We start from the raw sequence: 13833 nt of genomic DNA, 5'->3' as shown, positions 1-13833 counted from the left end.
TAACTTTAGGGAAGCCACCGTGTGCACACTGGTGGAACGTGATTTCTGAGTCCTGCTTAATTTGCACTTACGTTTTGAGACTAACATTAATTAAGGTATCAAAATAGCTTTCATCTTTTATGGGGACCCTTTGCCTCTGGTTTGGTTTCTCCAACACCCAGGCTCATCTAGACACTCCTGGGCTGATGACTGTGATTCCTTTCATGCTGTTATCTCTAAAGTTGTAATTAAGAGAGTGCGGTGAGTTCAAGTGTGGCTGCGACGTTCACATAGAATGTCGATCTCTGCTTTTTGGAATATCTTTTGTCTTGATTGCGTGCTTGTGCTTTATACGATAGAATGCTAATTTTTAAATTTTCTGTTTGGCTTGCAAATGACTTGTGAGGATTGAATTCAGGGATGATGTCCAGAATTCCAGGTGTAATTAGGTATGCTTTTAAAGTAACAATGTGTTCATGTTTGAGATTCGCATTCGAAGTCCTGTGAAAGTGCAGGCTGGGCGGCCGTCATTTCCTCCCATTCAGGTTAGTTTATCTCGAATAAAATGTGTTTCTCCAAACTCTCCTTCAGTAGATTCGCTAACCCAACACTTTGAAGCCCAGGAGGAAAGTCCTTCTGATCGACTTCCTTTGCTTCATGTCATCTGTTGAACAGATGGGTGGGTCGGTGCTGGTTTGCCTTTGCCTGGAGAAAACCTCCAGACCAGCTCGCTCCAGGGGTGCGAGGGTCTGGGGACCGCCAACCAGTACTGTCACCCTGAGGTCTCCACGACTGTGGAGCACGTGAAATGCAGCTCAAGTGCAGAGGAGCTGGTTTTCAATTGTCATGCAGATGTTTAGATGTTTTAGAAGCGCAGATCATTTAAATTTGGCCACTGGCACTGTGGCTATTGGTCGGTGCCGTCTGGGATCTCGTGATCAGGGCAGATCTACGGGGTTTCAGGAGCAGCTGTTGTCCTGGTGGGGTAAGTCCCCCTGCTTCCCCGGGTCAGTCGTGTCAGCAGCCCAGTGCCCCTCCCCCGTCTTCCTGGTCGTGAGTCAGGGCTTTGAGCCGTTTCTTCAGAAAGGGTCCAAGGAGATTAACTCAACCCGCGCATACCTGGGAAAGCAGAGTTCCCACGTGCCTCCTCAGTGCTTCGTTCATTCAGCTCTGACAGAGAAGAACCAACACGACTTCTCTGAAGCATCGCTGCTTTGGGTTTCACGCAATTTTCATAGAAATCTTCCTAAAATCTATTACACGCACGGCTCCCTCCATCTTAAACAGTGCAATTAACCTTTCCTTGGTGACACAGACGCTGTGCTTGGTGCCGACAGACTCGGGAGAGGAGGCGTTCTATAGAGCGGCCACTTTGCCTTACCCCGGTTACTCGCGGGGTGAGTCTCGCCAGCACCTCTGCTCCCTGAGACGGGAGCGGAATCCAGAGTCAGGAAGGGGGTTAGAAGGTGAGTGCTCTTCCCCTCGCTCCCCGGAATCAGGGAGCCGCTCGGAAGCCTCCAGGGACTGCTCAGCGTTACGCTCGTGGTGAAGTGACTGATGACAGCTTTTAAACCCAAACGGACATGCGTGCCTGGACTCAACAGAAAAAAAACAGGGTAGTTAGGTCTTCAGATACCTAAAGGTATCAGGTAGTCATTGCATTTTTTTACTTCAAAATTTATATGAGACTGGTTTTATTTAATTAAATCTTGAGATTGTCCAGAAATTTCTCTGTTGATTAATCTGCATTTGGAAGCTGTCAAACTTCAATAGAATGATGTTGCTAAATTAAATTTAAACTTTTCATCCGTATATGTTTGTCTGAACATCAGCCCGATCATTGTCACCCAAAATTTCAACTGAACAAGTGAGCATTTTTCTTGAAAGTGTAAAATGATGTCTTTGTTTATTTCACTCCATGGCAGCAGATTAATAAGATCAAATGAGCATTTTTAGTTCTTTCTTTACTCTATTTCCCAGCTTCTAATTCTAAGGAGCCATTTAAGAGTAAACAGTTCTATCCAAGGCACTTAGAAGGAGGGCAGTAGGCTGAGTCCCCAGAAAAGTCAAGTCACTCGCAGCTCCGCCCCGAGTGAGAGCCTCTGACCTCCAGGGGAAAATCAAATGAAAGGTTGGAGAATCTTTCTGATGAGAGAAGTCTTCATCGGTAACACCGACCGCCTGCCTGACTGTGGAGCCCTCTCCACCCGTGTGGCACCCCAGCATCCCGCCATGTGCGCCCACGCCGAGCTGCAGCAACCCCAGGGGGGGACGCGCCGTGGCTCCTGCGGGACCACCCACCGCCCGTCCTCTCCCGCGTGGCCGCTACGTCCACCCCCCAGCCTCTGCCCAGCCCGCCTCCTCCTGGAGGCCCCCTTGCTCCTGGGTCACCGCTTCCCCGCTTGTCCTGGACGCGGCTGCCGCCCCGTTCTTCTCACACTGCCTGCCCCTCTGGTCTGACTGTGGCCACCAGAGGCCTGTTTACTGAACCCAGGGAGCCCCACAGAATTGTAGCAGCGGCAACGTTGGTGCCCACGGGAGGGGCTGCAGCCCCGGGCGCCCAGTCACAGCGCCTGCAGTGACAGCTCAGGCGGACGCCATGTCTGCAGAGCATCCGCCAGCGGTTTGACGGTGGAGAGCAGTGAGCGTGTGGTCTCGGTGCCAGTAAGTGGTGTGTTATTTTTTGAAGTTGAGTCAGTTTACAGTGTTGTGTCAGTTTGTGGTGCGCAGGGCAATGATTCAGTTACACATATACATAAATGCACTTCCTTCCATAGTCTTTCTCATTATAGGCTAGGTTGCTACAAGGTACTGAGTGTAGTACCCTGTGCTGCACAGTAGGACCTTGTTGTTCATCTGTTCTGTATATAGCAGTCAGCATCTGCAGATCTTGGACTCCCAATTCATCCCTACCCGCTGCCCCCCGCCGGTAACCGTAAGTGTGTTTTCTACGTCGGTGAGTCTATTTCTTTTTTTATAAATGAGCTCATTCTTGTCACTTTTTAATATTCCACACATAAGTGATATCATGTGGTATTTTTCTTTCTCTTTCTCACTTACTTCACTTAGAATGAGGATCTCCAATCCAGGTCCATCCATGTTGCTGCAAATGGCGTTGTTTTACTTTTTATGGCTGAGTAGTATTCCATTGCGTAAATACACCACAGCTTCTCTCTCCAGCCGTCCGCTGATGGACATTTAGGTGCTTCTGTGTCTTGGCTGTTGTGAATAGTGCTGCTGTGAACATTGGGGTGCAGGTGTCTTTTCAAATTAGAGTTCCTTCCAGATACATGCCCAGGAGTGGGACTGCGGGATCGTAGGGTGACTCTGGTTTTAGTTTCTTAGGGAGTATCCGTCCTGTTTTCCATAGCGGCTGCGAGCTGATGTTTTTAAGCAGCAGGAACGTGTATGTGGATGCACTTCTGGAGTGTTTTTCAGGAGAACCCTGAGTAGACTTGACGTCCAGGCTTTGCAGGCATAGAAGAGAATAGTACTCTTCCAGGAAAGTTCTAGCTGTACTTCTGCCAAAACCAGTCAGGAATAATCTCTCTGTGCGGCTGCAGAATTGGCTCCGTCGGTCCTGCCCGTACCTGCTGCTCTGGATGGACACGCAGCAATGGCCTCAAACCGTACGTCCGCTCTGGTGGTCCGAAGGAAGAGCAGCCTGGGTGGCACCTGGATACACGGTTGAAAACAGCATCAACTCCCAGTCTTTTTTAACGTAGTTTAGCTGGAGAGTATTTCCCTCGGTGCCAAGACCTGGTGGGAGATGCCGCCTTCTGTCCTGCTGAGTCACAGCTTACCTAGTCTGTCGCCATGGCTGGGTTTTTTGCTGTTACCAGCATATCCGTGTAGACCGTCTCCGAGTGTAACGCGGTTCCCCCCACATCCTGCACCGTCTTTTTAGGCTGGACGTCAGGACGGACATGCCTGGTGCTGGCGGGGAGGGACGGGTGTGACCAGGTTCCCGTGCGGTGCTGACCAGCCTCTGTCTCTCTTACAGCCATCTCCTACACAAACTACAAAAAAACCCCGCCGCCCGTCCCACCCCGCACCACCTCCAAGCCTCTGATCTCGGTGACGGCGCAGAGCAGCACCGAGTCCACCCAGGACGCCTACCAGGACAGCCGTGCCCAGAGGATGTCCCCGTGGCCCCAGGACGGCCGCAGCCTCTACGACTCCACGGACAGTCTGGACAGCACCAAGGCCATGAGCCTCGCCCTGGAGTCGGCCGCGGCCCAGCGCCACGCCTCCGAGGGCCAGGGAGGCTCGGGGCGGACCAGCGACAAGGCCATCTTGGCGTCCAAGGCCGAGGAGGTCCTCAAGAGCCGGCGCTCCTCCATCGGGGTCCAGGTACCACCCGTGCGCGTCCCACCGTGACACAGACCGAGCACAGCCGGCCTCGGCCCAGGGGCCTCACTGGGTCCCTGCAGGGGCCGAGGCTCCACAGGGGAGGCCTCCAGTGGAGGCCCCTGCACGTCTTGGGGCCCCCCCGCCACCTGGAGGGCCCCCACGGGGCCATCTCCGGGGCTGCCAGCTGCAGAGTATGGAAATAGGTTATTCAGATGCTAAAGAGGAAAGTGTTTTTCATTGAAGCCTGAGGTTTTGAAAGCTTCACAGCCTTGCAGCCAGAGAGGCGAGTGGGGAGGAAAGGCAGTGGGAACCGAGGCAAAGGCAAGAGGGGCCCTTGTACAATGCAGGGGCTCACAGCCACGCAAGGCGGCCCCAACAGTCCCCACGCCGGCCCCAGCCTGCCTGTGCAGGCTGCATCCCGACCACTGAGGGCCAACCCAGCTCCACTCAGGCCCCAGAGTCTGCCCGAGACCCGGCCATGTGGCCCTGCCCCGTGGCCCTGCTCCGACCCCATCTCTGCATCCACTGGAGTGAGCGCAGGGGTGGGGAAGGCGCCAGGCTAGGCAGCAGGGCCGTCCGGCCCCCACCCCATCCCGGGACTGCACAGGACAGTCCTCAACACGGACATTTCCCGTGGTTTATGCTGTGGATGCCCCCCACAGTGAGATGGCACGGCCCAGCGACCCAGGGTTCCCATGGTATCCTCGGCCAGCATGGCCCCCTCCCACCTCCTGTCACCCTTCTGTCCAGCCTGTGTCCAGCCGGAAGCTTTAAAAATCCCGGGGCTTCGCTGGCGCCCGGGAGGAGGGTGAGCAGTGCTCTGACCGAGAGGCGGCAGGCTTGGCTCGGTGTGAGTGGGAGCAATGCCCTGGGCATCCCGGGGACAGGGGACAGCAGGCTGGGGAGACTGCCCACTTGCCTAGGTCCTCTGAACCTGGTCTCCACACTGTGGCTTCGTTGTTTTGTTTAGGACTCTGAATTCCCAGAGCATCAGTCCTACCCAAGGTCAGATGTAAGTACCAAAATGTACTCCCAACGCCAAGTACGCATGAATTTTATTTTCTCTCCCTTTCTGGGTTGTTCACACGACTGCTCTTGTCACCGTCCTCTGTCCTGACTCTATATGCCAGGCCCTCTGCTAGGTGCCCGAGTTTCTGCAGGGAACCCTCGCACCCCCCGGGGTGACAGCAGAGGTAAGGATCAGAACCAGCAAGCAACTTGCTGCGGCCCAGGCCCTGTGGGGCCGTGAATCCCACGGCCACCGTCGCTCTCACGCAGACCTGTCTGCCTCTGACGCCACACCCCAGAGGAGACTCGTGAGGGCCCCAGACCGACGAGGCCGCGGTCGCACTCCCGGTCACCTATGCTGCCTGGCTTGCTCGCCTGCCGCCTGCCACGCCCCAGGCAAGGCTGGCATGGTCCACTTCTGAGCAGGTGGAGTCGCTGACTTTACCTGAAAGTAGTGGGAATATTCTGCATAATTTCGGATAATTCCAGAAACCAGTAAAACTGGTTGCCCCAGCTGGTAAAGAAAGGACGCTTTACCATCAGGATGCCCCACTTCCTGCCTCCACTTGACCCCAAGAGCCCCCAGCGCCTCTGCTCGCCTGGCACCCCATCCCGCTCCGGGCATCGTGCCTCCCTGGAGGGGACCCCCACCCTGTCTGCCCTCCCGGACCCACCCCAGCCGCCCCTGCCACCCTCGAACCCAGCGCCTAGCAGAGCGCCTGGCACATAGCAAGCGTGCGCGGTTAATGTCGGCAGTGCGAGTGGTGGGGCACATGGGGGGGCGCGTGGCTGGCGGGCATGTGGATGTGGGAGCAACTGGGTGCCCAGACGCCACTGTCTTCTACGGGCTGCAAAGAGTGCAGAGCACGGTGTGAGCTTTTAACCCCACCTCCGCCAGACTGAAGTGAGCGGGAAAGCCAGACCTTGAGGGCCAGGATGAGTGCAAGACAGATGGGCTCAAGGGTACAGGAGGGAGGGAGGGACAGACAGACCCCCGTAGATACAAAGACGGTCTAGGAAAGTGTCCCAGGATGGCAGATGGGCCATGGCGCAGAGTGGCAGGGATGCTGATGGTCACCCCGCGGGCCGGGGGCCGCCCCCCGTAGGGACAGGGAGACCGAGGCTGGGGGTGAGTGACTTGCCTGCAGGTTCACAGCCGCAGGGCGAGGGGGACCCCAAGACGGGGGTGAAACGCGAGCCGTGCGGGCTCCCCCCAAGCCCCTGAGGTTCTCCCCCACCATCCCACGTAAGGGAAGCCAGCCCGCCCTGACCCGCGCTCCGTCGTTGGCTCGTGGGGAAGGGCCGCTGGCATTCTCAGTGCTGCTCCCACGCTGGAGGGACTGGTTCCCGCCCCGCCGCTGACTGATCCCCCAGAACCACAGCCAACCTGCGAAACGGGCGGAGTTTCATCCAGATGCAGACGGTGGAGGGTTTCCCTTCTCAAACACTGTTCTCACGCTGAGCAGAGGGCTGCCTTCTGCCTCCACTGTCCGTGGTGCCCAGGCCTGGGCTGACCCGCTGACTGTAGGGTCCTCAGCCACTCAGCTCCGGGCACCTGCCAGGACCCGCTGCCACCAGGCTGTGCAGATCTGGGCTGCACCTGCGTGCGGGGCCTCCTGATGACACAGCCCGGCCAGCACCCTTGTCGTCTCACCTGGAACCCCTGTCTGGCCCGACCTCACTTTTCCTCATGACGATGGTGACCTTTAACAATTTTCTTTGTGTTCATTTTTTTGTTTGGTTTTCTCTGTGATTTGTCTGTTATTGCAGAGTTCCTGCTGTGTGTGTGTGTGTGTGTGTGTGTGTGTGTGTGTGTCTATTGAAACGTCTCCTGTTTCCAGATGCTGTGTTTGCTTTTCTGTTCAGGGACCCTTCAGTCCCCTCGACCTCAGTCGCCCCATCTCTAAAGTGGAAGCAGTTCCCACTCTGGGAGGTCACCAGGTGGTGGCCCACAAAAGCCTGGTCATCACTGGTTTAAATGTGCTCTGTGGGGTCCCGCGGGTTCACCCTGACCCCCCTGATCCGCATCGGCTGACACGGGGCCCTCAGCACCCACAACAGCAGGGCCAGCCTTAACGACAGTTCCTGAGGGAGGTGCGGCGCCTCTGTGTTGGAAGAGGCACACCTGCCCTGCTGGGTGCAAGGCTTTGAGGGCAGATCCTCAGATGAGCGCAGCTGAGAGCAGACACTTGAGATTGGGGCTCCAGCAAGTAGTGCTGGTCACGGCCCCGGTCGGCTTCCTTCTCCCTGATCCCTCCCACTGCGGCCGTCAGCCCTGACTGCCCACAAAGCCGGACCCACACACACGTGCACACTCACGTGTGCATGCACTCACATGCACACACGTGTGCACACGTGTGTGCCCATACAGTGCATGGGCACATGCACGTGTATGTTCATACATGTGCGTGCACATGAGTGCACTCACCTGTACATGCTTGCACACGTGCACTCTGACATGCACACATGCTCATGCATGTGTGTGCACACTCACACATGTGCACAGTACACAATGCTCTCGCGTATGCACACATGCACATACAGGCACACTCACACGTGTGCATGCACTAAAGTACCGCACATGTGCGTGCACACACACAAACCCTCCAGTCACACCAAACTCCTCGTTTCTTAGACGGAGCACGTTTAGGACCGTCCCTCCCCCCTCCTCACGCGGCAGCTCGGGGTCAGTCCCTCTGTGAGTGAGGCAGGGCTTCTGGATGCGGGCACTGAACGCTCCCCTGGGAAGGAGCCGCCGCTGCCCCGGGTGACGTCCTGTCCACCTGGGTCCCTGAGCACAGCATTTGCTCCGCATGGAGTTCGCTTCACAGACAGCGGTTTTGCTGACTTCACCTCTCTTCTCAGTGCCTGGGGCGCCGTGGTTCCTGTAAAAGTGAATATATGCATATATTTCGCGAAACTTTGACAATCTACTTACACTTCTGGCCAGAATTTTCTGGGAAAAGACTCCTTGGATTTCCCTTCCGCAGTGCAAAATAGTAATTCCTTTCCGTGGTCCTAAATTTGCTTTTTTCCCCACATCTCTAAAGCTCTCCCCAGATTTCTGAAGTTGATAAATATCTACTCTTCCTGGACTTACAGGGTTTTCTCGTGTCCCCTCCACCGTTACCTTCTGAGAAACAGAAGGTTTCATTTTTCCACGACAACCACTGTAACATCTATAAAATTCATTAAATGTACATTCCTCGAATTTAACATCACTGTTACTGCATCTAATGGTCGTAGAAGTGGAGGTGGGAGCGGAGCGTGATACTGGCTGCGGAGAAACGCGCCTGAATCCGGCCTCACACGGAGAGTTTTGCATCAGTCAAACCAGCTGTTCGACGTTGCCTCACTTCTGAGATGAGGAAGAAGACGTTCGAGGCGCAGCCGCGTGCCACGCGGCCGGCGGGGGCAGCGCCCGGCTGGCTCCAGGAGCTCGTTCTCTCGTTCGCTGTGTTTGGGTTGTGCTTTCAGTGCCTTTGGGGTGTGCTTCTGGATCTGTGTGGACGCGTGCGTTCTGCGTGTGTTCGGTCACTGCGCCAGCTGCTCGTGCGCGTATCGTGAGCATCTCCGTGGTGGAATGCTGTAGCCATCGTCTGCACAACTGCACAGCGATTCCGTGTCGTGACTAAATCAGAACCTACTGTACACCCTCCTCTTCTCCCCGTTTCACCTTATACTTTGTCAGAATCTAAGGTAACCTCTTCCGACTGGAGCCCTAAAAGTGGAGTAAGTGAAGCAAATATTCTGAACATTCTTAGGAGGAAAAAATCTCTCTAAAACTATACAAATGAGTTGATTTCACCCGTATTGTGTATCTGCCAAATCTGACAACGTCTCCCAGACCTGCGAAGTGGAGCGCCTTTGACCCAGCGACCTCGTGGGCTGGGGGGCGTCTCGGAGGCACGTGCCTGTGCAGACACCCACGTCTGGCAGCGCCGCTGACAAGGACAGCGGACCAGCCGTGTCCGAACTGTCCCTCCGCTGAAGGCTGACCGAACAGGTCAGGTTTCATCCATCAGGTGGAGGGCGGCTCCACCCGCACTGGCGTGGGACATTTTTAACTTTATTATTATAATTTTAATTGTGCTAATTTTACTAGTAGTAATAAAACAGTGTTAATTTTTATCACAACCCTGTAACAGCAGCAGTCCCCACGTCCAGCCGGGCGGTCTGTGCAAGCCACGGCCGCTTGAGACAAGGCAGTGGTGGTTAACAGCAGAGCTGGGAATTGTGTTCAGGCGTCCTTCTGCCTGGAGCCACCCTGTTTCCTCTTCCAGCTGCCACACTAGGCTTCTGTCCATGTTTTCAGAATTACCCCAGCGAACAGCAGGCGCCCCCGGCCACTGCCCACAGTTCAGCAGCTAATGGGCAGCTTTAGTCTCCACGTGGCCGCACTGACTCTGGTCACCGGGTCGGGGCAGAGCAGGGCTCTGTGGTCACAGAGAACCGGACATGAGTCCTGGCTCCGCCCCCAACGAGCTGTGCACCCCTGGGCAACTTAGTCACCTTGTCTGATTCCTCGAGTGTTCGATGTGGCTGGAAAGGACAGCAGGGGGGTCGTGTGCACCAGGAGCAGAAGTATTTGTTCTGTTAGCATCGCGCCCGGGGCGTGGTGAGCGGAAAATAGATACCAGTGCTTAGTGTGGAGACTTCTACTCCGCACAAAGCGAGCCAGCCCCCAGCGACAGAGGCTCGGCCGTGGGGCAGCCCAGATCACAGTCACGTCTGCCCTTTTCTCTCACGGCTCGCAGGGGCAGTGTCGCAATTATTCGTGCAGTGGTTTGTGTCTTACCCGTGTAGCGCTCACGCCTAAGAAAAGCTGTGTCTTACAGCTTAGTTCTGGCATTTTCGGACTGGGGTCCCAAGTCCTTCTGATGCAGCAGGAAAGGGCCAGTCAAGTAGCCGGGCTAACGTCTGTGACGAAAGTAGCCTTTGGTTTTGCAGACTCTCACACTGAGAGTTTTTGTTTTGGCTTTAGTAGTTTCTGTGGGTTTTTTAGAAAGCGCATGCTGCTGGCATTCTCTCGTGCATTAACTTTGCACCACTGATGGTCGTCACAGTGCTCCCGGGGTTTGCAGAGGCTCGTCGGCAGACAGCCGCAGTGAGGGTTCCGTGTAGGATGCGTGGCCCCTGCTCTGCTCTGACGTCCCCCTGCCCAGGGCAGCGTCCCGTCAGCAGACGGGAGTCAGCTCTGGGTGCAGCAGGTGGAGAGGCTGCCTCGGCGTTCCTGGTCAACGCTTAGCGCCTTCCGTGTGTTCCTGTGCGTGGACGCAGCCGTCAGCACACGTCCAGCAGAGCGCTTCCGCGCTGTCGTCAGCTGTATCTGGTTCCCGCTGCGCCTGCCTTCCTTCCCGTGCGATGTGACAGGAACTTTCCCGTCCTCTAACAACGCGATCCAGCAGAGCCTCTGTCTGCCCCGGCTGAACTAAGCCATCTTACTTGCACACATTTGAAAGACTGAAGTGCGGTTGAGTTCAAGTAGTGATGCAGAATCCGACCAGACACGGTGCTAACGTAATTGCATCGGTGTGAATGCACCTCCCTCCCTGTGATTTTACTGGGCCCAGTGCATCTCTGTGTTAATCAAACAAATGCATAATTAATTACAGCAAATGAACTCACACACACCGAACAGTCCCTGGCCCAGGCCCCATGTCTCAGGTCTAAAATAAGATGTTCTGTGTTGAACCAGGTGGAAACAGCCACGGACTCTGACACGGAGAGCCGAGGTCTGCGGGAGTACCACTCCATCGGCGTGCAGGTGGAGGACGAGAAACGGTGAGAGTCCAGCCCCTCGAAGTACCCGGCGTCTCCCCAGCACAGCCGTGGGCTAAAAACCCACGGCAAGTGTCTGGACCGCACCGGCCACCTGCAGTCGTGCCGCTGGCGGAAGCAGGGCCATGTGTTTACACTGTGCCATGTCTGCCGTGCGGTATGAGTTAGCATCCTTCTGCGCCTTGTTTTTGCAAACGGCGTGGGGACCGTGTTCTCTGAAGTAATTTGCCACCTATGAGAGCACCGTGGTTGACAGCTCGGAGGGTCACAGTCCTTGTTTCTCAGCGTATAATGTTAGAAGTGGAAAGAAAGACAGACAGACAGACCAGGAGGTTGAAAGAAGGGTAAACCTTAGCTGTGCTGGGACGGCTACACTTCAGAAGAACCCCTCCAGCTGCAGAGCACAGGGAGGTCCACGCCAGAGCGTTGTTTTGTGACAGGAGCGGGTGCTCACTTTATTTTATATTTAAAATAGCGTATCTTGTAAATTTCATAAAAACACTTTGATGAGCGCATTGCATCTGGATCTCCAGTTAGCGTCTGATTGGTGACACCCCAGCAATTTGCTCTCAGTGGAAGGTTTCAGGACCAACCCCCAAAGATTTTCATTGCACAGGAATCCAGGACACAACCCAGTGGCATCCCCAGGGCGTGGCCCTCTGAGCACCCAGTGTCTCCTGAACCTGGGGGTCTGGGCTTTTGCTGCCCGCCGTCCCCCCGGTGCTGGGGCAGGGGATTCTCGTCTCCTTTGCTCCCGCGACGGAGATCGTGGCAGACCCTCTACCAGCTGCACTCACAGCTGGGTGCCAGCCGGGGCCCAGCTGGTGAGGGGCTGGGGGTGCAGACACACACGCACACACGGTTCTCACCCTGCTAGACCTGGACGCCAATCCAGGCTCGTCCCTGCCAGCAGCGCAGTAACTGGCTGTGTGGATGGGTGACTGCTGGGTGACGTTCAAACACGTGTGATGAGAGTGTCTGTGAGACACCGGCTGAAGCTGGAGTTTGGATGCATTATTCTGCGTAAAAGACGTAATCAGGATGGTAGCACATTGTTCAGACGGGAGGAAGCCATGTCCTGAAAGGTGAGTGACAGGTCACCCAGACTCGGAGAGACCGATGCCGTTGCGTTAAGGAATGGCATCTGTGAAAGATGAACGGTGGTTTTACACACACGCGGCCACAGAAGTACGTGAGCTTGTGGCGCGTTTCTGAGAGGCGGATGGTGGTTTCCTGGGCCACGTTAGCCTTCACTGTGTCCTGCAGGAAACTCCAGCCTCACGTGGGCGTTGTTCCGACACTGACAGGCAGGTGTCAGAGGCTGGTTGTCTGCAAAACCAGGTGGCCCTTCACAGGCGAGACCACAGAACGTTGGTAACACAGCCGCGTGCGGCATCTCCCCTCGAGCTGGTGGCCGGCGGTCCGGGCGGCTCCTCGCCTGTGTGCTCGGGTTCCGTCCCGAGAGGGCAGCACGGAGAGGCTCCCATCTGTCTCCCTTCCCTCCTTTGCAGACACGGACGTTTCAAGCGCTCCAACAGCGTGACGGCCGGCGTGCAGGCGGACCTGGAGCTGGAGGGCTTCCCGGGACACGTCGCCACGGAGGACAAAGGCCTGCAGTTCGGGTCCTCCTTCCAGAGGCACTCGGAGCCCAGCACCCCCACCCAGTACGGGGCGGTCCGGACCGTCCGGACCCAGGGCCTCTTCAGTTACCGGGAGGACTACAGGGCCCCGGTGGACGCGGCGAGCCTGCCCCCCGCCGACCCCTGGCTGGAGGCTTCCCTCGAGTCGGTGGACAGCGGCCGCATGTCGCCGTGCCGCAGGGACGGCTCGTGGTTTCTGAAGCTGCTGCACACGGAGACGAAGCGGATGGAGGGCTGGTGCAAGGAGATGGAGCGGGAGGCCGAAGAAAACGACCTCTCGGAGGAAAGTAAGGCCCCAGGGCCCCTGTGCCGGGCAGGCGCCAGCGGTGTCTCGGTAGAGCGGGCGCACGACCAGGCCGCCGGACAGGCCCCTTGATCCTCGAGTCCCTTAAGTGAGTGTGTGTCCGGCCACGCCCCACCAGGTCCAGGAAGGACGGCAGCCGCTCCGCTGTCGCGGGCTCCTCCTGTGCTTTGCTTTGCTTTGCTTTGCTGACAGTGGGCTCGGCTGTGGGAACGGTGTTCTTGGTGGGATGGGCTGTCTCCTGTTCCGTGTGCCAGTTCTCTTCAGTTCTGGCAATGACTTGACTTGGAGCATTTCAGCCATTTCCTAGACTCACTGCCAACCGTGTTCGTAAGACGTTGCTCTGGCTTTATGCCAAAGAGAAGCCGGAGCCCCTGACGGCCGGCCCTTCAGGGGCTGGGGTGCTCCCAGCTCCCGGTCCCCGGGCTGCATGGGGGCCGTGGCTTCCCCACCGAGCTTCCCCTTTATGGCCGGGGGTCTCGGCCCCTCTGGAAAGGCACCGCCTCCAGGTCCCTGGAGAAACTTGCCGTCAGGATGGCCCAGAGCAGCGCCCTTTATGAATTGCTGCCAACCAAGACGGCCATGAGGGTGACTGCCGCACACTCAGAGCTAACGCTGGTCTTCACCGGTAGTGTCGCAGAGGCAGTTCCGACCGTCTCCCCTGACAGAGCATGCTCTCTTGAGTTGCTTTCTTTTCCCACGAAGTCCTTGGTGCGTTTGCTGGACCGCTGTGAGCTGTGGAGCTCAGGAGGGCAGCCCGTGTCCTTGGGC

At 56.6% G+C, this 13833-nt stretch overlaps 1 protein-coding gene across 1 annotated transcript in view; it reads left to right on the top strand.

Moving 5' to 3' along the window:
• Window positions 1-13833, top strand: part of DLGAP2 (DLG associated protein 2) — a 391532-nt gene that overhangs the window by 361095 nt on the left and 16604 nt on the right. Inside the window, exons 8-11 of the mRNA XM_032468359.1 lie at window positions 3983-4332; window positions 5303-5344; window positions 11039-11124; window positions 12633-13048. Of these exons, the coding sequence (XP_032324250.1) occupies window positions 3983-4332; window positions 5303-5344; window positions 11039-11124; window positions 12633-13048 (894 nt within the window). The remainder of the gene's footprint in view (window positions 1-3982; window positions 4333-5302; window positions 5345-11038; window positions 11125-12632; window positions 13049-13833) is intronic.

This window comes from Camelus ferus, chromosome 26 (assembly GCF_009834535.1).
Source record: "Camelus ferus isolate YT-003-E chromosome 26, BCGSAC_Cfer_1.0, whole genome shotgun sequence".
NCBI classification, from domain to species: domain Eukaryota; kingdom Metazoa; phylum Chordata; class Mammalia; order Artiodactyla; family Camelidae; genus Camelus; species Camelus ferus.
The sequence above is the reverse complement of the archived record's forward strand: the minus strand, read 5'-3'. Positions and strand labels throughout refer to the sequence as shown.